This window comes from Lissotriton vulgaris, chromosome 9 (genome assembly GCF_964263255.1).
Source record: "Lissotriton vulgaris chromosome 9, aLisVul1.2, whole genome shotgun sequence".
Classification (NCBI taxonomy): Eukaryota; Metazoa; Chordata; class Amphibia; order Caudata; family Salamandridae; genus Lissotriton; species Lissotriton vulgaris.
The window spans coordinates 392,320,672-392,345,901 of record NC_141697.1 but is presented as its reverse complement, the minus strand read 5'-3'; the positions used below and the strand labels follow the sequence as shown (position 1 = coordinate 392,345,901).

Sequence of the window (25,230 nt, the reverse complement as noted above, 5' to 3'; positions counted from 1 at the left end):
GTATGCGATTGCGAGGAAATATGGTGAGGGGGACAGGCCTGGGAAGACACTTGTGAATCTACTGAAGCCATCTAGGAGGACAGCATATATCACCGCACTAATGACCTCAAATTATGTGCTAGCACACTCGCCTCCAGACATCTTAAACACCATGCGAGACTTCTATTCCCAGGCCTACACGACCTGGGTAACACCAGCGACCTCAGTATTGGAGAACTATTTTGATTCAATAGGGCTTGTATGGTTTAATAATGTACACCGACAATATATGAACATACCATTTACAGTTGAGGATGTGTGGCAGGTTATTGGAGGCATGAAGGCAGACAAAGCGCCGAGAGTGGATGGCCTCACCGCACAGTTTTAAAAGGAATTTTCAGAGGAGATTGCCCCTCCCCGCCTCCTTGCAGTATATCAGGTGGCACTGGAGAACGGGTTTCTCCCTAAATCGATGAGAGGCGATTATTATCACACTCCTCAAACCAGATAAAGATCTGCAGCGCAGCGATTTTTATCGTCCGCTCTCATTAATTATCTTAGACACCAAGATATTTGCAAAATTAGTGGCGACCAGACTTCAACCACTGCACCCGATGATAGTCCTATCAGACCAATCGGACTTCGTACCGGGCAGGGCAACCTCACACAACATACAAACCTTAGTTGGACTATTGCACTACCTAGCGCCGACCCTGCCTGATGCTGCAGCACTGCTTGATGCCCCAAAGGCATTTGATTAGTTGGAGTGGGGATTTCTCTTCCCCCTGCTTAAAAGAATTGGTCTAAGCCACGGGTACTCAAAGTACGGCCCGCGGCCCGGCAGGCCTTCCTTGGTGGCCCACGGCCCTTACAGACAGCATACCTGTTATTTTTATTTTTTGAAAGTGCCAGCAAACACCACTGATTGCAGCAGCACGGACTCGGAGAGAAGGGCCAGGCGATTCAAGCGAAATTCAGAGGGCAGCTGCAGGGCCACTAAGAAGAGGTGAACAAAGCCTCATTAACATGTAAATGGTCTTTTAAAGACCTGTTAAGTACATGGGTGCGGCTGTGTTTGTGCAGGGGAAGCTGCCTCACACCAGGCTGACGCGCAGAGTGAGGTGACAGAGGACAGCAGGGACTGAGGAGAGGGGGATGGGGGTTGAGGTGGTTTGTGCCCCTTTTGCTAAACATATTGACATTAGCATAAAGAAACAGTGACTATCCTCGGTGCCTTTGCAGGAACTTTTACTGCTGGCTTTCATAGTTAATTAATCTCAACTTCACAGCAGGAATTTTTTCGAAGCACAGGCAAAATAAGATTTTGCGTTAGGGTGCTCCCTTTGCCATGCAATCTGGCACCAACTTGCAGTTTCAAGCGGCCAGGCAGCTGCCTACAGTGGCTTAATGTATCCCCGGGACTGGTTAATCTTTCAAATATTGACATCTGAGAAATCGCGTCTGTGGCATGACAACATTTTACATAATATTGCTACAATTTAAATAGCATTGCTTCTTCCGAATGGTGAACTTACTAACCTTTATTCCATTCCTTCAAATTGGTCTGCCTTTTCTGCCCTTTTTTCCTCAGCTTCTTTCTATATGTATGAGTGCCGAATGCAAATTGCTGCCTGCCAGAATTAAAGACAATAAATCCTATTCCCTGCATTGCCACTTTAACTGCTAAAAAGATGCTAAAATAATCGGATATTTGTGATGCGGGTGACGAAGAGCAGCAGGGAGTGAGAGCCAGGTGAGATGGCAGAGGGTGACAGAGGACAGCAGGGACTGAGGGGGGAGAGGGAAGGAAGTGACGAAGGGCAGCAGGGAGTGAGGGCCAGGTGAGATGGCAGAGAGTGACAGAGGACAGCGGGGACTGAGGGGGAGGGTGACGAAGGGCAGCAGGGAGTGAGAGCCATGTGAGATGGCAGAGGGTGACAGAGGACAGCAGGGACTAAGGGGGGTGAGGTGACATAGGGCAGAAGGGAGTGAGAGCCAGGTGAGGTGAGACAGATAGAGACAGAGACAGATAAAGACATACAGACAGATAGAGACAGGGGCAGATAGAGACTGGGGCAGACAGAGCTAGATACAGACAGGGACAGACAAACAGTTTGAGGCAGAGACAGTGAGAGAGAGAGAGAGAGAGAGAGAGAGAGAGAGAGAGAGAGAGAGAGAGAGAGAGAGAGGGAGACAGAGAGACAGGGAGACAGAGAGACAGAGAGACAGAGAGAAAGAGAGGGAGACAGAGAGAAAGAGAGGGAGACAGAGAGAAAGAGACCCGGGGAGACAGCGAGAGAGGGAGGGAGAGAGAGAGAGAGAGAGAGAGGGAGAGAGAGAGGTAGAGAGAGAGAGGGAGGGAGAGAGAGAGAGAGAGAGAGGGATAGAGAGAGAGGGAGGGAGAGAGAGGGAGCGAGGGATGTGTGTATGCAGGGTCTGTTGGCTCAGTGGACGAAGGCGTCCGCTGCATTGGCCTGTGTTCAACCTCATGGTCACAGTTTTTTTTGTTGCTCCAGCCCCGCCCCCCTCCCCCACTGACCCCGCCCCCACCGGTGCCGCCCTCGGCCACAAACCACACTGAAAATTTGGCCCCCGACAGAAAGTTTGCGAGTACCCATGGTCTAAGCCCACTCTTTCTAAAACACATACAACTCCTTTACACACAACCAACAGCGTGCCTCAAAATAAATGGACAGATATCGGAACCGTTTGCCATAACTCGTGGCATGAGGCAGGGGTGCCCTCTGTCGCTGTTACTATGTGCGATCGCGACGAGCCCCTGGCCGCGCGACTGCCAAAACTATGCTAACAAAGGAATTGGCTTCACCACAAGGGATCTCACAGTCTCCATGTATGCGGATGATATCACGTTGTATATGGTACATCCCAAAGACAACATGGCCCCAATGACGAGGGAAGTGGTCGGATTTGGCGGACTCTCTGGTGTGCATGTCAATTGGACCAAGTGGGTCATTCTACCGCTCACGACAGGTACACAGCGTTTTGATACCGAATATCCGGTGGAATGGGCTTCAGAGCTGCTTCATTATCTGGGAATATGGGTAACTAGCGACATACAAGAACTATGGACAGCTAACTATGGGAAAGTTGTAGTGCGGATAGAAGACAGGGTAAAGAGGTGGAAAACCCTTCCCCTTTCATTGGCGGGCAGGATAGCAATTGCCAAAATTATAATATCTGTTTGTTAATATACCGCTCCCACTTCCATTGCACTTCCTTCAACGTCTCAAATCACTCATGATTGAATTGATATGGGCGGGGCGCCAACCAAGATTAGCATGGGAAATTCTGACTTTGCCGCAGGAAAAGGGAGGCCTAGCTGCCCCAGACTTCACATTATATGCTTACAGTGTGCAGGTGCGATTTTTACATTTCTGGGCCCACCCCATACCATATCAGCCACAGGTAGCAATAAAAATAGATCGCGCTGCTCCGCTGCCAATGTCGACAGCACTATATCAGCCCTACAAGCACCCACGGGGAGAATCCGACACAGTACAAGCTTTAAGATGTGCATGGAACGGAATTTGTAAAAGGGCACATCTAGACATGCTATACGCCCCATCCATACCGCTCTTCAATAAACCATCTTTCCCCCCTTGACTGACAAGAAAACTCAGGCACGTGCAACAGCCCATAAATTGGCAGTGGGATCTCTTCCCAAATGATACTTTCCTCACTTTTGACCAAATGTGCTCCCATGCGGAGCCAACTGCACTTGATAGGCTGCTGTACTACCAACTTAGGGCGTCCTGTAGGAGCAGGTTCCCCATATTCCTCGCACCTCCTTCAACTCTCCTGGCAATCGAGAATCTGCTGGCGATAGAAACAGGACGAAAACTCGTATCTCGCATATATAGACACATGCAACAAACCTCTCCAATAATAATTCCCCCCTCCCTCAGAGCCTGGGATCAGGACCTAGATGAGCCCCTCACTGACGAACAATGGAGGCTGAGCTGTCAACAGCTCGAGCGACTATAGCCTAACTATCGCCTTCGGCTCATACACTTTAAGTATTTACAATGTCTCTATCGTACTCCCACACAGTTGCGTAGAATGGGACTGAGGGCAGATGACTGTTGCTGGAAATGTGGCTCTCCGCTTGCTTCATTTATACATTTGGCTTGGAGCTGCAGGCCCATAGCAAATTTCTGGCAGGAAAGTCACCAACACATCAAATGCATAACTGGCTCAGACATCCCCATCACTCCCCTAACATCCTTGCTTGGAGTGCTGGAGACAGTGCCCCCAAAATCGTGTAAACTACCTGCAATGCTGCTTCTGAAGACCAAACGGCAGATAGCACTACTCTGGGAGACAACTAGACCACCGCTGTCTAAGGACTGGGTCGCACAAGTTACCTACTGCAGCACGCAGCTCACAACCTACTGGGATCTCCAACCAACCAAATCCGGATCCAAAGATATCTGGGAACCGTTTGTAACCTGGTTACGCACTAGGGATTTTGAAGGGTAATGTATTGCTAGTATGATTCGTGTTCCTGCTGGGGCGACTCTTGCAATGTTATTTTGTTCCTGGTAATTGGGCGGGCGGTATCAACGTGTCTCTTGTTGAACTTGTGTATTATGGTGTTAAATACTACTGATTGCATACTATGGACTCCAAACACAGGTGTGAAAAATGTGTATCTTGGATATGTTGTATCTACTTATAACAGCCCAGCACTACAATGTCTATTTTTCTCTTGTTGTTTTGTTATGAAAATGACAATAAAAAGCAATATAAAAAAATATAGATATATATAAATATATATGATTTGGGGTTACACTTACCCCATAAGAGTTTACCACGCATATGCCTTTACCATACATGCCTTAACACATTTTTCGTTGTAAAGGCGTGTGTGATAAAAGCATATGAGTGGTAAAAACTTGGGTGGTATTGTTGCGTCGTTGTAATGACCGGGTTGTAACGCCATGTCTGGTAACGGCTTGCGTGGTTCGGTCACACATCTGTCTCACAAGTGCAGCCCTCACACATGTGCACATGTAACCAGCCAACTGCCACTTACCCTTGCTGTGTTGCAGCAACCTTATCTTAAAAGGTGGACACTGGTCTTAATCATGCACAGTCCATTTGCCAAGTGATTACCGTGGATGAGACACATGAAGTGAGACTCACCCAGAGTAAAAAGTTCCAAACTGGTTGATCCAAAAAAGCAAACAAACTGAATGGGCAAGACCCAACTGCAACACAGTGCCTCAATTAACTGATCATAATGTGTGCGGTATTGGCATATTATACCTGTGGCTAAGAAAGCTCAGCCTAGTTCCTTTTTCGCGCCACTTTCAACATCACTGCACACATTTGTATTAACCAAGTACCTCACATGAAACGTTCATGGATACAAGAGTTTTCTAAATAATTTAATTTCTAAAATGAAAGATTACAAGTATTTGATATTTATCCTCCATGAAACCAAGTTACAGTAGAGCCCACATTTGCATCAGGTAATTAAGATGTGCTAAAATGCCTAACCAAACACCCATAGGAGACTATCAGGGGCCAGCTTATTTTGTCATCTGTAGTCTATGGGAAGGATGTAGTAGTTGTTGACACTACTTGCAATTGGATACTAGTTTCCTATATTAATCTGTCAGCTCCTTCAAGTTCCTTCATATCATTGGTCTATATTCATATCGTTATTCCTTCTAATGCAATGTGCTTATGATAAAAATCTAAGTAAGCTCAATAATGATCTATTTAATTTACATGTTTGCTTTTCGACTTCTTGTTTAATCCTGGCACAAGACCTCTATACCAAAATGACGCTTCTCTCGATTGACAAATTCCATGCACACTTACTGGATATGTATGCAATCCCTTTAGTATCTCCTGGAAAGGGCACATTTATGGGTGGAGAGTGGCAGATGATGACGCTATTAGTGCAACAAGGTCTGATAAATCTAAATGCATAATTCTCAGGAGTTAGGTCGTCTAAGGCAACCTTTAGAAATTCTGGGACTGTGACCGTGATCAATTATACATTTGTACCAATCAAGCAGGTTAGTCTAGTACTCAATATTAAGGAGATTGACTTGTTTTCAAGTGGCCATCGTGCAATGTAAATACCCTTTAGGGAACAACCTCATGGCAAAGATACATTTCCTAATGATTAAGTTTGAGTTATAATCACAAGCCAAGGGTCACAGTCTCAGACAAAAACCTGCAAGAACTATTTGCTATATGCCTACTTTATTGAGTAATTACAATCCCTAGTTATTCTTGCAACTTAGCATAGTACAAAGCATTCAAAAAAAGGTCCGTTTCATATTGCAGGTCCGATTCAAATTTCATACTTTCAAAAAAAGTGAAAGGTTTTCTCTAGACTGGTTTGACTCAATGTTGCTTTGAGAGGAAGGTTCTTAATAAGATGCGCTACCAATCCATAAAAAGTAGCGATGGCTAATTTAGTAAAAAGCTAATCTTATTCAGAAATTAATTCCATATTCTAATAACAAAGAAGCAGTACAAGTTTTATTATCATCTTGGGATTTAATGAGCCAAGCTATCACGCGGGACGGAGCAAAATTCTTTTGATGTGAAGTTAATTCAGAACTGAACAGTCTCTCCCTGTAGTGTTGAGGCCCAGGTTTGTGAACCCTAACGGATAGGTTTTACTACAGACTCATACAAAATGTCTGTCCGACTTAGTAGAAACTATGATTGGCCTCGAACTGACAGCACTTTTTCCGCTAGCTACCACCCAAAAATTGGAGGTTGTTGGTGAAATATTTGGCACAATGAAATTGATGGAGCAAGGTTTTTGTGATATAAAACCTGATTGGATTGAACCCTTCTGTATGTCAAATACTGATCAAGAAACATGTGAAACTAATACAATAAGACTAAAGGGGAAAGATTAAAACTGCTCAAGCGTGTGCTGGTAGAGATGGAGTAGGCCGTGAATGCACAAGACTAATGTAGAAAATAAGATAAAAGTCGAGAGTTTATTTTTCACTAATGAGCTAGAAAATAAATGTGCAGTGTGTAAAGTAAAAGGAAAGCAAGTGAAAAGCATTCAAAGTGTGCTTGATAGTAGAATTTTATAAAGTGATGATTAATGCTTCTCTGTGTTTTCTAGAAGTTTTCTAGAAGTATATCAGTCTGCTGATCTTCAGAAAAAGCCTGAGAGACATTTTAGAGTTGACATGGGATATTAGAAATGTAGAAGGGGAGAAAATTGAACGTTGTGGATTGCTCTTCGCTTGCCTCTGCTGATGGCTAAGGTTGTGTGGAGGAAACAATGAATACAACGAAAAGCGGAACTTCCTTCTGGAGCGGGCATGAGGACATTTGTTTTGCAGTTTGCTACTTTTTGCCAGGATGAGGAATAAGAAAGACCTGGTGAAGGTTGATATGGAAGTTCTACTGCTGAAGGCTGAATGACTTGTATAGTTCATAACAAAGAACTGCTGCAACTGAAGACATGTCAGTGGTATGATTCAGACACCCCTTGTTTTAGCCAATAAAATGTTTTCTCTATATGGGGTGGGTAGAATAGGGGTAGTGAATTTAGGGTATAAATAACTGACCTAATGGGTGGGATTTGTGAGCGCCTTTCATACTTCTACTACTTTCATACAGAGAGAGCTGTGACACTGTTTCCTATATTCAATGGGCTGGCTGCTGTTCTGCTGATCCTGACTTTTAACTTTTGCTCCTTAACTCTTCTTGAGGGGCCTCGCTTACTCTCATGGCCAGAGGGTAACGTTTCAGATTTGCTCGAATCTTGTAAACTGAATTTGCATAACTTATTTGCAAATGATTTATTTTTTATTCTTTTGTCTCTATGCCTATCCACTCACTCATTGCGCTGACATTTGAGATGTATAACTGCTATTATATTTGCTAAAGATTTTCTCGTGTGGTGACCTATGATTCGAGCTGTATTGTACTTGATGAGCAATCACATTATTTAGATAAACCATTAGAAAACTTACAAATGAGTTTATCTTTATTAGAGCCATTTATTAGTTATACGAGATGATTTTTCTATGGTGATATTTTTTAGTTTCTAATATTATCTTGCCAAACCCTTATTAACTTATAAAGATTTCAACACCAAAGAAAGGCTAAACAAAAATGAACCAATTGATAAGTTTGGTTTAAACTCACCCAGCATGAAAGGTACTGTAGGGTATGGACTTTGGGTCCAGATGATTAATTTGTAAGTTCCTGAAACGATGGATCAAAATCATCTCATGCCAGTTGCCCCGACTGTCTCTGTGCCAGAATATTCAAGGCTAATACTTTATGGTGAGCAAACCTATTAAATTCATTTTCAAATGGATTACAATCATGGGCCTAATGCTGGAATCTCTGCAAGGTGCCAGCAAAAAACCAAACCATAAAAAAGGCAGTATATATGAACCTGCCAATTATTGTCTTATCTCCTTGCTAGACATTGTGTTATAGACCAATCTCCCTTCTTGATTCTCTAGAAAATATAGTGGGTCATATTATTCTGAATAATTACAAGACTGGGTGGAATCTTATGATATCTTGTATGACCTGGAATACAGGTTCTGCCCTGGGTTTGGGACAATTGAGCAAGGATTGAACCCGAGCATGCTAATTGTGAAGTTGACTAGAGACAAGAGATTCAGCATTATTTTGGAAAATAATTGATCACCCTTTCTTTAAAGAAAATACAACTGCTAAAATTGAATATGCTGTGCCATCTGAAGACTTGATTATGCATTTTGAGCAAATTTTTAACCCAGACGTTGCTAAAGTCACCAATTCAAAAAACTGTAAAGTCATTTTAGTTGAACCCGTAAAATCACTACCAATTGCGCTGGAGGAAATTAAATTTGCCCTACAAAAAAGTAGTCATGGAAAAGCCGATGGACCGGATGGGGTACCCCTTGATGTTTTTAAATGCAATATTGACTTTTGGATCCCTATCTTGTAACACGTATTTAATGCCAGCTTCCTGGGCAGAAAGTATTATTGTTCCCATATTCAAAAAAGGTGATAGAGGAAAGGCGAGCTGCTACCGCCCCATATCCCTTCTTGATTCCACCTCCAAATTGATGGGCAGAATTTTGCTGGGGAGGTTGGAACAGTGGGCCAATGAGAATAACATTCTCTCAGAAGCCCAGTATGGTTTCAGAAGGAGTACTGGAACAGTGGAACAGTGTTTAAATCTGGAGTTAATAATAGGAAAGTATACCCTAGCTGAGGAAGGAGTCTTACATCTTTGTTTTGTAGATCTTACAAGTGCGTTTGATCTGGTTAATCATGCCAAATTGTGGCAAACCCTGAAAGAGCTAGGATCACCTATTGATATTATTATATATCTATCCCAGATTTACACCTTTTTAACCTCTAGAGTATGATTTGGAACGATGGGTGAATGTACAAAGGATTTTATGGTCACACGCGGAATACGTCAAGGTTGCGTATTGGCGCCTCTCCTCTTTTCTTTATATATTAATAATGTGGATCTTTTCTTACAAAAGCAAATAGTGGATGCCCCAAAAGTTGGAACACGCACAGCTCCAGTATTACTCTATGCAGACGATGCTGTCCTGTTATCCAGGACAGCCAATGGACTACAATGCCTAAAAGAAAAATGTGCCCTGTACATGTCAGAAAAAGATCTACTTTTAAATCTTAGTAAAACCTATGTTATGACATGTGGGAACAACAGGCTGAAGCAAAGATCATATCATGTAGGAGGAGTGGTTATAAGTAGAGTTCCACCTTTTTCCTATTTGGGCTTGCTTTTTAATAGCAAAAGCAGCTGGGATACACACATTACATCATGTAACTTAGAAATGTTAAGAAATATTGAGAGTATCTTCAGATTTTCAGCGAAGTTAGGAAATAAACCAGGGAAATCCTTACTTTGTATAAAAGTAAATGCGTGACAGGTGCGTGTTATGGGGCAGCTACATGGGGAGGGCAAATATTGTGTCCTTACAAACCCAAGAAAATAAACTTTTAAAAAGAGTGCTGGCTGTTCCAAATTCCACAGCTAATTTTATAGCTCATAAAGAACTGTCTGTATCGTGCAGAAGTGATTTTATTAATATAGCGTGACTTACCTCTTGGAGAGGAATATGGGCGAAAGAAGAGACTAAATTAACTAAAGATTTAATAATGGATTGCCTGACCCTTGACCACAGCAGGAAAATTCCTTGGCTAGAGCATATCCATAAATTACTATCATATTGCAAGATAACATTTGATAAAGCGAATCCTGCGCTTAAGAATGTTAGTAAAAGTGATTTGAAACTGAGATATAATACTGCCAAGGATTGTGATAGAATGGAAGATGCAAGTCGAAAACAAAGTGTTATTGCTTGCTGCGAAATCCCCTTTGTGGTGGTTATACCTACATATTTATTAGTGGTAAGAAATATTCAGCATCGATTTTATTTAACAAGGCTGAGACTGGGCAAATTACATTATATCACAGCATTCTCGATTATGGAAAAGTGGTCTTATAAATTACCAAACTGTCCGTGTGATGGCACAACCTCTCAGTCTATCTTGCATTTTTATGGTTCTGTAATTTTTATAGAAATATTAGGAAAACCATTTTAAAACCATTATTTTAACTAATAGGCTTTTTTTTTATTGCAAACGTACTTTTAACTTTTTATGTATTTTGGATAATAGAAAAACTATGTACTCTTATCTTTTTCATACAAAGGGTGATTAGGATAAGAAAAGATTTGTCCCATCTAGATGCATTTATATATGAAAAACCTGACAATTGTATTTAGTTCTGCTACTTAATGTGCTACGTAAAATCAAATTAATATTCAGATTTATGTATGGTGCGGATGGCACCGACGTGCACCCACTGTAGGGGGCGCCTTTGTGCGAGACGTACCCATTCAGTCAATGGGAGCCCATGTACGTGTCGTACGACTGGCTCCTATTGACTTCTATGGGATTCCGACCGAATCGAGTCAGGCAACATGCGGCCGCATCGTACTTGCATTGTACTCACTCGGTCGGACTGCAGAAGTCCAGCTCAATCGGAAAACACTTCGGGTCCAGCTCGGTCGGAGAGCTTTCTGACCCAGATCGGAATCGGGCCCTAAATGTGTGAAAATGAACAAAGATTTTTCTGGGTTTGATTTTATTGGGAGTTAGCCTAAATGGGTCTCTATGGACCCTCTGAATATCTGCCATGAGATCTTGCTCTGTACAATCAACTTGAGTTGCCGCTTCACTCAGCCTTGCTACATATTCTTTTGGATTTCCCCCTTCTGGAATTTTCAACAAGCGTAGATTATATCTTCTCTGAGCATTTTCAAGAGATTCAAGCTTTTCCCTAACACCATACCACCTATCTTGTTTTCCTCGGTTTGGGACTGTAGGGTTTTCACTGCTGTTTCAAGGGCTACGGTTTTGGCAGCAAGAGCATCCAATTTGTTCTCCATTTTCTCACATGCGAGCCTAATCTCACCCTGATTAGCTTCAGAAATATCAAACCTACTTTGGACCTCAGACGTTAGTACCTTAATTGATTTGAAACTGACTGTGGAGCTTCCTGACTAGAGGTTCCTATCTCAAGTGATGTAACGAAATAACACAATTGGGTGGAAAAAGGCTGCAAATAGTAATACATTGGGACAAGGTATATTGCGTTCTCCCGACTCCAGAAGGAGCCCCATAGGCCTAGGTTGAGGCCATAGAGGAAGGGAAAGGAGAGTTCTCCAGGGTGGGTGTTATGGGAGGGATTGAGGTCACTGGGTGGGGAGCAGTGGGAAATTTTTTTAAAAAATATGTCCTGTTCGCCTAGGTATAGTTCCTGGAGCCTTGCAGGCCTTGAAGGCAGGAAAACTCAGCCTGATCGATGAGTGAAAAGAATGCCCAATTGAAGGTTCTCTCTTGGAACATAAATGGGTTGAGAGTTAAATATAGGAGGAGAAGTTTTTACAAAACCTAAAAGATATTTTGGCGCAGATTTTAATATTACAGGAGACACACAACAGATATAGAAAAGAGAGGCCTTTCAAGTCTAGACGTTGGATCCAGAACCTTGTTTGTACTACTCAACATTCAACTATTAGAGGAGTGGCAACTTTGATTAAAAGGTGTCCGCATATTGTTGTACAAGAGAGTAAAATAGACAGAGCAGGTAGATGGGTCACAGTGAAAATTAGGTATTTTCATCATAAGCTCATATTGGTTGGATACTATGGACCTAACATAGATGATCCCAGTCCCCTTATGGGTTTGCTTAACAGAGTTATTACGTTTTTCTGATCCTATCATTTTAGTCGGAGATTTTAATGTTGTTTTGGACCCAAAATTGGACCGCTCATCTAGTAGTAGAGCAATCCTGAACAACAAAATGCGATCTTTATTAAAGTCCTCTATAAGACAGTTAGGTTGGGTGGATATCTGGAGGGACAAAATGGGCACAAAAAGAGGCTTCACTTTTTAAAACAGAAAGTACAGTCACCAATCAAGGTTAGATTTCTTTTTGTTAAATCAAAGTCTGATAAGAGGGGTGAAGTAAGTGAAACACCCAGGTCCAGAAATAAGATACTTGGGTGTTATGGTTGCACGGGATATTGAGAAAATTATATATATATATATATATATATATATATATATATATATATATATATATATATATATATATACACACACACATATATACACAAAAAGGCTTTCAATGCCTACTCTAATTACACTTGCCTGACAGGCAGCATGAGTTATCCATGTTTAGGCATCAGCATGATTTTTTCTTCTTTTTTTATTTTTGGGGCATATGCTTGGAATACTAATTAAAAATAAAAATTGGCAAGTATGACAAGATCAGACATGTTGGCTATGCTAATGCTTAATAAAAACATTTTTTAAGGTGAAGCATCTATCAAAGTAAAAATCCAAGGTCATTGTCACATACATATAAGAAAGAATCATTGGCTAAGCAAACAGGTATGAGTTTAATGTGCTAACAACAGCAACATTAGCACATTAGAGCGAGAGACAAGGGAGGAAAGTCAGTAGGAGCAGGCAGTTGTAAGGTAGTCCACATGCAGCTCCTTGCAAGCACTCAGCTGGAAACAGAATAATACACCCAACCAGCCAATAGCATTATGCAAGATGTGAAGACTCCGTTGGGCTGAACCAAGATGTGATTGCCATGCCTTAAGCAATGGCTAAAAGAGGCTGACTGACAAAAGTCAAAGATTAGAAGGGGCAGACCCAATGCCCACTCTCTGTGCCAGATTTACTAATAGTTTGTGCTAGTACTATGGAAAATGGCAGCAAGTATTTACTTCCCAGCATATAATGTGTTCTGAGCTGGGAAGGTGGCCTTTCCAGAGTGACAAATCTACTATAATTCAAGGGGTTGTTTTGCGGGGTTTGACATGAAGACCAATCAACTAAGGTAATCTGACCGGACATTGCATGAGACCTAACACCAAGTAGGTGCAAGCAAGGGTGAATGCATCAATTTCCCAAATAAACAGTTGCATAACTTGTGTGATGTAGTGCTGCACAGTGTACATCTAAAGCATAAAACCCTTTCAGCCGTTGTCTTTGAGGGATCCTGTGGATAAAAATGTGGCCAGGCGTCATCGCCCAGCCCCGGGTGACCCTGCCTTTTTGACAACCCACCTAACTCCGGAGAGCCTGGTCATCCAGGCCTCCACTTCCCAAAGAGTATTCCCTACCACCCACCAGAAAAAGGTATTTAAGAAGCTGGAACAGTTTGGCAAGAAACAGTTTTCCTCTGCCAGCTTAGGGCTGCGGTCGGTGAACACAGCATGCCTCTTGGGCCGCTACTCTCACACTGTGTGGGACACGGTTGAGCAGACGCTGCCTCAGTGTCCGGAGGAGGTTCGGGCAGTGCTTTCCCAAGCTGCTACTGAGGGGAAAGATGCAACTAAGTTCACCATTAGGTATGGACTGGACACCGAAGCTCACTGGGTAGGGCGATTTCCACAACAGTGGCCCTCCGTCGCCACGCCTGGTTGCGGTCCACTGGGCTTTATGGGGAAGTTCAAAGTTCTCTTAAGGACATGCCCTTTGATGGTACTCGCCTGTATGGTGATAAGGCAGATAGTGCGCTGGAGCGTTTTAAGGACTCCCGGGCTACAGCCAAGTCCTTGGGTCTCTACAGACTGTAACTGATGTAACTATGTAACAATGTTCTGAAACAATGTCCTGTCTCATGTAAAGCGCTCCGATACCATCCCGGTCTAGCCAGCGCTATATAAAACTTTTCAAATAAATAAATAAATAAGGGACTTTTACCAGACGGGCACAATGCCTCGTCAGCAGTTTTCGGCGCAGCATAAATACATTTACAATTCTAGTAAAAATCCTATTCTGTGCCATGGGTGAAGTTGTGCTTGGCACAAAGTAGCTTTTTGTGCGTCAGCTTAGGGGATGGCATCAGCACCATGCCAGTCTTAGCAGATATGGGTTTGTGTTGTAGTTATGTATCATTGTGCAGAGCGAGCTGTTCCTCAGGCTTAGCATTCTTCTCAAACAGTTCTCTAAGCTCGGTCTTCTTTCATGGAGCTCTGTGCTCTTTTATGGAATGTTATTTCTTGAATGTGTTGTGCATCTTTTGTGATGGTGTGAGCCTCCTCACATGCTCAATGTGTATTATACATTTTGCTTCTGTCTGAATGTGGATGTTACAGCCCATGCTGCCCTTGGTGTTGGTTAGTGCAGTTACTACTGATCGGCCGATTCAGAGGGTGAGCTGACTGTAGGCTCCTTGGATATTACTACTTGTTGCTACAATAAATATACAGTGGAAAACCTGCCTGGATTTTGTGTGGAATTCCTCACTGTTGTTTTGATGATAATCAAAAGTTTCCACATTTTGGATGCTGCAGCGCAGGCACTTATTTGTCTTTTTGACACCTTCATCCCAAACTTGGTGTCTGGAGGTGTTATCTCTGCCAATGCTGTATACTGTATTTGCTCTGCAAGTTTTTTATTTGCAGCCTAGGCTTGCTCTTAAACGTGCAGCACTTGACATTTGATCAAGGCTATGTGCACATTTCTTCTTCAGTCTGGTAACAGATTCAGAGAATTGATCTCAATCAGCAGACTTACCTGACGCTGTTACCAGACTCAAGAAGAAATTTGAGGAAGAACCTAGTGTATTACTTGAAAGGTTCAATTCCTTTAAAGAGAAACAATCATCTGATGAATCTACAGAAGAATGTGTCGAAGTGTTACGGTTGTTCGTTGCAATGTGCAATTTTGGTGCATCCCTTAATATCTACAGGACCAGTTTGTTCGCAACTGTTTTTCTATGAAGATACAGGAGAGACTCCTTAGCTGCAGGGATCATTCATGAAATGATTTCCTGGATTTGGAAAATAGTATTTAACACTCTATTGTGTCTACTCCCAGGATGACTCAGTAGAGTGCCATACCTTCCTCCACTTTTAGGAATGCTGTGGGAACTTCAGAACATGTTGATGTAATTCACTTGAAGTACAAGAGTTATAAACCTATGTTTCGCAATTCTGACCATTTTTGTTTCAGGTATAAGTCCAGGTCACATTTAAGTAATTTTGCCTCATCTCCTGCTGTTGCACCAAGTGCAAGACATGTAAGCACATTCAAAGTGTGCGTGTAAGATGGGTAGGAATTCAATGAAGGGGCACAGCAGTGATGTGTCTGATAATGACAGCATATTGGATTTCTCAAAGCCTGTGTCAAACCAGGAAGTGGATTTAGTGGTGGCTGGTAAAGTTAAGGAATTTATTTGTCAGGTAACTTTGGGTAGTGCCATCACTCTTGATGAGAGTGTTGACTGGTACTCCCATTACAATCATTAATTATAGCCTTATAGCCCGCCGTAGCGGGCTATACCGGCTATTAAAGGCCTGCTGAATTGTTAAAGGCCCGAGCCGAAGGCTATAAGGCTATTAGAACATTCTGCCACTAGAGGGCAGAATGTTCTAACAAATTAAACAAAGGGTTCTCGAAGCTCGAGGGGATATAAATCCCCTCGAGCTTCGAGAAGCCTTTGTAGAACATTGGAATATTGCTCTGCGGGCCTTTACCGGCCCGTAGAAGCAGGGAGCACTCCATTTTCTGCAATGGAGCTCCCAACATTCAAATGTTCTAATATACCTTATTCAACTTACATAGGAGGGGCAAGTGTGAGATTGTGAGAGGTTCACCCATGGTGAACATGATTTTGACATGGGGGGTTTCTTTGAAGAATTTGTCACATGTTTAGGTAGAAAAACCTTCACTAAGGTCAAAACCTTCTGCAACACCTTAGCTTCTTTCTTCTGTGGAAAGGTACCTCGCATCTACGATGCATTCACCCTGCGGCCCGTAAAGGATATGAGTAGTTCCACTACTCAAACTAACAGAGATATGGCTAGTCCAATAGCTCCTAATATCCCGTTCAACTTCTGATCTGGCTCGATTCTTGGACTATCTGCCTATTTCCCCACGACCAGGTTGGCAAACTTCTATGTACTACTAAAACTGGGTCACTGATGGATCCCTGCCGCTTCCCCCCCCCCCCCCCCCAAAAAAAAATAACGCATTCAGCGGTGGATCCTACTGCACAGCAACTTACAGATATCTTTAATCGTATCCTTAAGAACGGAAAATTTCCAAAAATCGGGACAAAGACTTCCATTCTGCCCTTGTAAAAAAAGAAAAACAATCTAGACAATTCGAACCCAAGAAACTATTGCCCGATTTCCCCGATTGCCCTTACCAGTTAAACTTCTTACAAAGTATATGAACCATTAACATACCACTTTCATTACCCCTAATCATATCCTAGACTCCATTCAGTACGGATTCAGGAGCCAGCACAGAGCTTGCGTTGATCACTGCGACCGAAGAAATGAGACCCCGAGTAGATAAAGGAGGGAATGTCGCCTTGACCCTGTTGGATCTTTTGGCAGCGTTCGATACAGTAGACCATGGCCTCCTGATAAGTCGCCTCCAAGAAAAAAATCGATATAGGGGGTGCAGCCCTCTCATTTGCAAAATCATTTTTGACAGACCAAGAGCAAACTGTGGAACTGGATGGTTTTGCATTGCACATCTTTCAGCTCCCATGTGGGGTTCCACAGGGCTCGTCACTTAGTCCCACACTATTCAATTGATATGTCACCCCGCTGGCTACGCTAATTAAATCATATGGCTTTGTGATGGTATCATATGCAGAAAACACACAGATTGTTGTCTTCATTTCAAATACCATTCAACTTCCAAACCTGCATCCAAGTAAGTAGGTGGATATCAGAGAACTGCCTTAAATTAAATTCAAATAAAAACAAAGTTTTGCTTTTCGACAGTAATCCTCCTATTTGGTTCCCCATCTGGTGGCCTCAGGAACTTGGCCCTCTTTTCCCACTCTGGTCACAAAGGCAAAACAACGTGCTAGTTATTTATGATACAACTCTGTCCTTCTCCCATCATGTTAAGGTTCTCACACGGCAAATTCTGAGATATTATTTCCCTTTTATACCACTCGACTTGCAAAAAACAGTGGTCTCTGCGCTCATTCTATCCAGGCTGGACTAATATAATGCCCTTTTTGCTGGCATTCAGAAGGGACTCCTTAATAAGCTGCAGGTTCTTCAGAATTCTGCGAATCATCTGCTCTTTGGGATTACTAGACACTTTTCAGCCAAACAAGCTCTCAAGAACACAATGATTTCACGGCTCTTTGTATTGCCTTTAAAGCCCTTCATAATCATGGCCCAGATTATTTATTAAACCAATTTCGCTGGTATGCCCCCCCCCCCCCCCAAAAAAGAAACCCTCCGTCCTCATTTTACAAGCTTGTAGAGGTGACCAGATTTCGACTCTTGAACTGGGGAGGCAAACGTTTATTTACTGTCACTGCCAGATTATGAAACGGTCTTCCCATCAAGCTAAAGAACTTTCCTGATCTTCTCTATTTTAGGAAAGGCCTTAAGACCTGGTTATTCACCCCAAAGCTCTACTCTATTATATAAGCTCCAAGTATCACTCGACTGCTACCTTAGGCTTCGGTTAGCAAGCGCCTAGACGACCTCTTGTAGTAGATTGCGCTAGATCAATAAATAACTACACTTTATAAGACAATTTAAAGCACCACAAAGTTACGGAAACAGCAACATTTATTAGAAAGCTAGGTCAACAGATAAGCTTAGGTTGCAGTGCAGGGGCATCACACAGCATGGCAAATCCCCACCGTACACCCCCAATCCATGATTTGCTCAGCGTCCCTTAATTCAACTGCAGTGGAGGAGCAAATCACTGAAAACAAAAATAACTCAGAATGAGGCTAAGCTGGTAGTGTCGTCCTCAACATGGCATAGAGCTCAGGGTGCTCTTATTTATGTATGACAACCATAGGGAGGAAAACAACAAAATAGAAAAGATTTTTCAGAAAGCGGGAAAGGGGAGGAGAGGAAAAACTCAAGGTATTTCTAAAAGAAGGATTATAGAGGCATGTAGATGTAAATAAATTGATAGGCAAATGTGCTGTGTGGGTATTTTATGGAATTAGGTGTTGAAAACAGAGGCATAAGCCTCAGCTAGGTGGCATCATAGGACTCACCTAATAAAGTGTGTGAGAAAATATGTGCCCAACAGGCAGTAGCGGTTTCACAAGTCCAACTAATTCATGTCATACTTAAATGTAAAATTGATACTTGTATAGCACACTACTCACCCGCAAGGGTCTCAAGGCGCTTGTACGAATACCGCTGTGGAACCCATCATGGGTCCACTCCTGGGCACCCCCAAGGTGGAGGCCAGGCATCCTTAGCCTTGTTGGGGCCGTTGTGGAGATTAAGCAGGCTATTGCCCAGAGTTGCAGAGTGGGACCCCATGATTGGAATAGGCACCGAGGCGAGAATTATCAGGTCCGTGAGCCCAAGACCCGCCGAGGCGGGGAATTGAACCCTGGTCCCGGGCTAGACCTCTGCATCAGGATCTGCCGCTCTAATCATTGAGCCACACTTTTCAACAAAACTTAACTTAAAATTGTCTGGTTAGGGAAGCACAGACCACTCCACTGCGAGAATGCGCTCGTGATCCCTTCTTGGCTAATATGCAGAATTGTGGGACCCCTGTCACTAGGAGAAAGAAAATGGTCGCGCTGCCTCCTGTCAAACGTGCAGAGAGGTGCGTTCAATCTAGTGAGAGATAGAACCGTGCATGTTCCTGCTAAGTATGTCCGGTATGGGTGGTGCTGGTATGGGTGGACTCCGTCGATAATTCTACGTATTGCTGTAATAAACATACAGTGGTAACCTACCTGATTTTTAGGGTGACCAACTGACATAGGTGCAAATTCAGAACAGTGAGTGTAAAAATTCAGGACAAAGGGACTAAATTCAGGACAAAAATTCAGGACAAAAGGTCAAAATTCAGGACAAAAGTTCGGGACATAATGTACGTTTAACAGACACGTCAGAGGTGGTCGTGCAATAGTATATAAGTAAGTACATAAACAACCAACTAAGTACAAGTCTAAATAAGTTTATATTAGGTTGAGACAATCATGCACTTCACGTTTTTTCAGTATGGCCGCAGCTTGCTACCTTAGACGATTCAAAATTTGCTTCTCGCTCCAGCAGCTACATTAGTCACCAGACAATGGTGAACCACACCTGAATACAAGTGAGGCCGCTTTTATTGTTGATTGAAAACTATTGGATATACAAGGAACTTTTCAGTGCCAGCTCCCAGTAACAAAACCACCCTCCACCCCCTTTCCAGCCTCCCAGGGAAACATCCGATGCCCGGTCCGGCCAGTCCGGCCTTGCTACAACCCTCCTAATGGTGCCCTTCATCTTCACTTAGACGGTCTCTCATGTGTATTTAATTTCTTTTATAGTGTTACTCATCCCAAGTATGTATCGCAGGGTGTCGGAATGTGTTACATCACACACACATTATATAGAGACAATGATTCATATTAAAATGAAAGTCAATGTATAGGAAATGTTACCTAAGATAATGGGTGCTACAAGGTGTAATCATTCTTTCATCCATCATTCAGTCTTTCACCATTCATTCTGTCCTTTCATCTGTGTACCCATCTATATCCAAACATACTCATCCATTTTCAAACCTATCCACCCATATATCCTTCCATCCATCATTTCACTCATCCATCCCTCCATCCACCCTTTCACTCATCAATCCATTATTCATCTACCCACCCTTTCACCCCATCCACCCGTACAGTCATCCATCCACTCTTCCACCCATCCATCTATTCACTCACCCATCCAGGCATTTACCCTTTTACCCATCCAGCCATCCATTCACTTACTCATCCATCCACCCATTCACTTACTCATCCATCCACCCATTCACTTATCCTTCCACCCATTCACCCTTTCAGTCATTTATCCTCCCTTTCTCTCTCCATCCCCCTTTCACTTATCCACCCATCCATCTACTCATCCATTCATGAATCCATCCATTGATCCTATTACTCATCTATCCTTTCACTCATACAGCCATCCGCTCATCCAGCCATCAGTTCTCTCATCCATCCACCCTTTCACTTCACTCATCTATCCATCCTTTTGTCCATCTACCCCCTTTCACTCATTCATCAATCCTTACATCCACCCTTTCACTCATCCATCCATTCACCCTTTCCCTTTTCAATTCATCCATCCACCCATTCACTCACACATCATCTACCCTTTCACTCATCCATCCATCCTTTCACTCATCCATCCATCCTTTCACACACCCATCCACCCTTTTACCCATCCATCTACCCTTCCACACGTACATCCATCTATTTACCTTTTCTCTCATCCAACCTTCCACTCACTCACTCATCCAGTCATCCTTTCTTTCATTATCTATCTATTCACCCTTTCATTTATCCATTCATCCTTTCAGTAGTCCTTCCAGCCATTCACACATTCCTTCACTTATTTACTCACCCACTGTTTCACATTATGAGCTGAGCCTTTGTCTGCAGAGTTGCAGACAGAAGAGGCCCATCAAGAACGTCACCTTGCTGTAGTTCCTAAAGCACGGGGTGGCTGCAGTGGGGGAGAATTCACTATGCCTCTGCACATAGGCAGACTGAAATCGTAGAAGTCATGAGTCATGCATGATGCACAGTGCCAGGATGTGAGATGACTGTGACATGGTGTTGTTACCAGGGCTTTAAGTGGTGTAAAAAAACTGGTGGGTCTCTTCAAAGGGGGAGTTCAATGTAATTAAGAGCGTGGTTTAAAACACCTAGGCTACAAATCTGCGCTTAGCATACTGTTGCGCCTGACTGGTATTAGGTTATTTCTGTCATTGCATTCATATATATATAATTCAGCAAGTATCATTGCACCAACAACAAGCCAGGACTATTGGCTTTGTCAATGGTTGCTAGTTCCTTAAAATAAAAGTAGCCGCAACCATGGCTTTGTTGAATATTATATTGAAAATACTTCAGTTCTAAAATGACCAGACAGTGAAAGAACGATAACCTGTTCTTTTTAACTTATTTTTCAGGCTTCATTAAATAAACTGTTTTTTCACGTTGCAGCATTGGCGTTTTACCTATTTTCTAACAGATTGCTCTCCTGACACCGAGGCTGGAGGAGTCCTCCACATGCTGTCACACTCCAGACTGCCACATTGTCATTCTGTATGTAGCAAATTAGCCGGCATACAGAATGACAATGGGCAGGTGCGGCTGCTCTTGTGCTCCAGGAGTGTGAGGCGCCAGCATCAAGTGGGGGTGAGGCCTCTCACAGGGGAGCAACGCTGCTCCCTGTGATGGGCAAAATTACAGACAAAAGGCGACCGTAAAAGGGATCCTCACGGACAACGGGCGTCAGGTCCCAATTACGGACGGTCCGTGAAATTTACGGGCGGTTGGTCACCCTACTGATTTTTGTGTGTAGTTCCTCCCACAATAGTCTGGGCTGTGTTTTCCCATTCACAGAACACAGAGCAGGAAATCTGCCATTGTGCGACAACTAAATGAAATTGCTAGCAATAGGCAGGTTTTACAGCAGCACTGTCAAAACCCAAATGTAAAAAGTTAAAGACTATATATAAAAGCGGAGTGGCATAAAATTGGTGAATAGCCACTTTCATAACTTATGACATTGAAGTGACTCTAGAGGGCAGCACACTCAAAGCTGCAAATTACTTGTTTTCTAAACGAGCAGGTTTAGTGTTACGTCTAGGCAGTGAATAAAAGTAATGGGCGGCTTTTTCTTCATCAAAACAATGCACTTTCGCTTGTTTTAGTACTCTCTGACAGTATTTACTAAACTGAAAAAAGATAAATCCACACAGTAGTTTGTCACAGAAAGTACAATCATTGCTGTCACCCGGTCACGGCCGGTTTGTCTTTCGAACACCCGCCCAATTTGCTAGAAAGAAAAGATAAGACAGCTTGCTACTGGGCTCACCTCTCCCTCGGGGGTCCTGGGATGTGATCAAACCTCATGTGCGAGTACTTCACATAACAGCAGAAAACCAGGAAGGCGAGGGCTGCCACGGCCAGGACAGTGAGCAACAGCCAGGAAATAAAGCTCCATGCATCCATGTTCTCAACCCGGCTGGAGGTGCTTTTACTATGGCGAGGGAAAACAGACTCAGGAAGGGCTGTCTCTTTCTGAAACGAGGAATGGAGCCTGGGTAAACAAGCCAAGCGATTGGGTGGAGGCAGGAGGAAGGTCGAGATGCCGTCCAATTAAAATGTGCTGAAAAAGTCGCGCTTTACAATGAAATCAGTACAGGTGTGATTGATTATAAAGAAATTACCAAACTGATTCAGATTCCAGCATTACAACATGGGACGACCGAGCATTCGGTCTTCCTTATTAAAAAATCAAGCAACGAAAAATACAATAGATTTGGCTTATAAATTGAGGCAATGCTTTATTAATTGTATGTATGGATTATTGAGTAAATAAATATGAGATTGACTCTGCTTGGATGAATGTGAGTGCATAGACAGATGGATGGTCAGTGGATGTGTGTGCAGGGAAAGATTTATGTGGGCTGGACGACGGTGTGGGTCTCATGTTGGGGCAACGAGTAGAACAGCGAGAATGAAGGGACAGGATATTTTGCTAAATGTTTTTTTGAGTCCATGTGTGCAACACATTCGCCCTGTTTTAAGGGCCCAAACTCTCTCAGTATCTAGGCACCATTTAAGGTTCTTTGGGGCATACTTGCATCGCGCAAGAAATCATTGTCCACACCTCTTTTAGGAGCAAGAAAGGCCACTTTATTTTAGGACAGGTGCATCATAAATTTCATGAACACATTCATTATTTATTTATTTACATAATTCAACTCTACAGTGAGCCTACAAAACCTAAATCCCAAAACCCCGAACAAAACTCCTGCCTACTACCCCTAGCCTACCCAACGCTACCCTTCAGGATGGCCAACCCGCTCCCGGCTGCCCACCCCCACTACCAAAAACCCGCCTCTAAAAAGAACAAAGGCACCCATCCTAACAGTGGCAAACATACAGAAACGAGCAGCACCTAGAGCACCGCAAAAGAAAAAACCCACCCAAAACGAAAAGAAAAAGAGGGAGGGTGGGTGGGGCAAAACAAACCTCCCTTCTAGCCTCCCGCCACGCAGTTCCCAACCGCCAGCCTGTCTCCCTTATATCTGCTCGCTAATCAGTCCCCCACCTGATTTCCTGATTCTCGCGCGAACCTACCCAGGAAGAGACCGGCTCGCGTCTGGCTCTCCCTGGGTCCCCCCTCGCGCAAGAAATCATTGTCCACACCTCTTTTAGGAGCAAGAAAGGCCACTTTATTTTAGGACAGGTGCATCATAAATTTCATGAACACATTCATTATTTATTTATTTACATAATTCAACTCTACAGTGAGCCTACGAAACCTAAATCCCAAAACCCCAAACAAAACTCCTGCCTACTACCCCTAGCCTACCCAACGCTACCCTTCAGGATGGCCAACCCGCTCCCGGCTGCCCACCCCCACTACCAAAAACCCGCCACCCAGGAAAACCTTTAGCGTTTTCCTGCCCCACCTAAAGGAAAGGAAGGAGCACACCACGACTGTACCTGAAGAACTTTACTAATCAAATCCCTGAGTTCCAGAAGGTAAAAAGAGATGCCCAAAGCAGATAGATGCACACCGTCCTCACAAAATAAATGATGTTCAGAGACTTTTAAATGATAATGATCCAAACAGTAGATACCCAAATGGTGACAAAAAAGTCGCATTGTCCTGTTCACTTTCCTTCTAGCCTTTTCCAGGGCGGAATGGTTCCTCGCCCCACGCCATTGCAAACGAGGCACAAACTCAGTCCATATCAGCATGGTGCTCACCCATGTGGTTTTGATGATTTCCAGGTCTTGCTTCATTAGTTTTAACAAAGTCAACCCAGAGAGAGAAACCAAGTCATTCTCGCCCAAATGTAGCACCAGGAGATCCGGAGGGCCCCCCAAACACTGTGAAACCAAAGCAGCCAAGGCGGGAAAAAGCCCACCCCAGCGCATGCCCCCTGTTCCATGCCAGGAGACTTTGTGTGTCATGCTGTTTAGACCAAGTGATCTCCCACAGAGCTGAGTGGCAGCGGCTAAAGCTGCTCGTTTAACAAAAGAGTGCCCCAGTATCCACACCCTCCGTTTGCATCCGGCGACTGATGGCCAAGGACCTAGGAGAAAAAGAAATGTTAGACAAGCAAAATTGCACTATTTTCTCACATATTTTTCACAGCACTTGGAACGCCAACGACCAATGCGACGAATCTGGGACCAGTCCCACCCCAACCGAGCGGCCTCCGTCGCCGCACCAATTCTGAATGAATGGGTACCAAATTGAACAGGATCCTTCCCCAAGCGCAACAAAACCTTGCGTAATACAGCTAACAATTGAGATGCAACTATGGGACTACCATCCGCATGACAAAATATGGACCCCTGGAGAAAATGTGGAGAGGACACAAACACTTCCCATTCCCCAACCGGGCAACATGCAGAGACACCACTCCTGCCAAGGAACACCCACTTACCCCTCCCCATCTGGTCGGTTTTGGATGCCCGCAGCCACAGCCGCACTCTGTCACTTTCCAACACCACCTCACTGCTGGTCATACCTACCCTGCCCCGTAACCCCAGCAACTCTGATGCCCGAAATGCCCCAAAGAACAACCAAACAAAACACAAACAAAATTTGGCACACTCAAAAGCATCATGACAACACACCTCCAATTCCGGCAACAGCAACTGGAGCAACTCAAAAGTCACTGGCT

At 43.5% G+C, this 25,230-nt stretch overlaps 1 protein-coding gene across 1 annotated transcript in view; it reads right to left on the bottom strand.

The window, feature by feature from the left end:
• Positions 1-22,596, bottom strand: part of LOC147690174 (cholesterol 24-hydroxylase-like) — a 284,595-nt gene extending 261,999 nt beyond the window's left edge. Inside the window, exon 1 of the mRNA XM_086937768.1 lies at positions 22,398-22,596. Coding sequence (XP_086793894.1) covers positions 22,398-22,534 — 137 coding nt within the window. The 5' untranslated portion in view covers positions 22,535-22,596. The remainder of the gene's footprint in view (positions 1-22,397) is intronic.
• Positions 22,597-25,230: the final 2,634 nt, after the last annotated feature.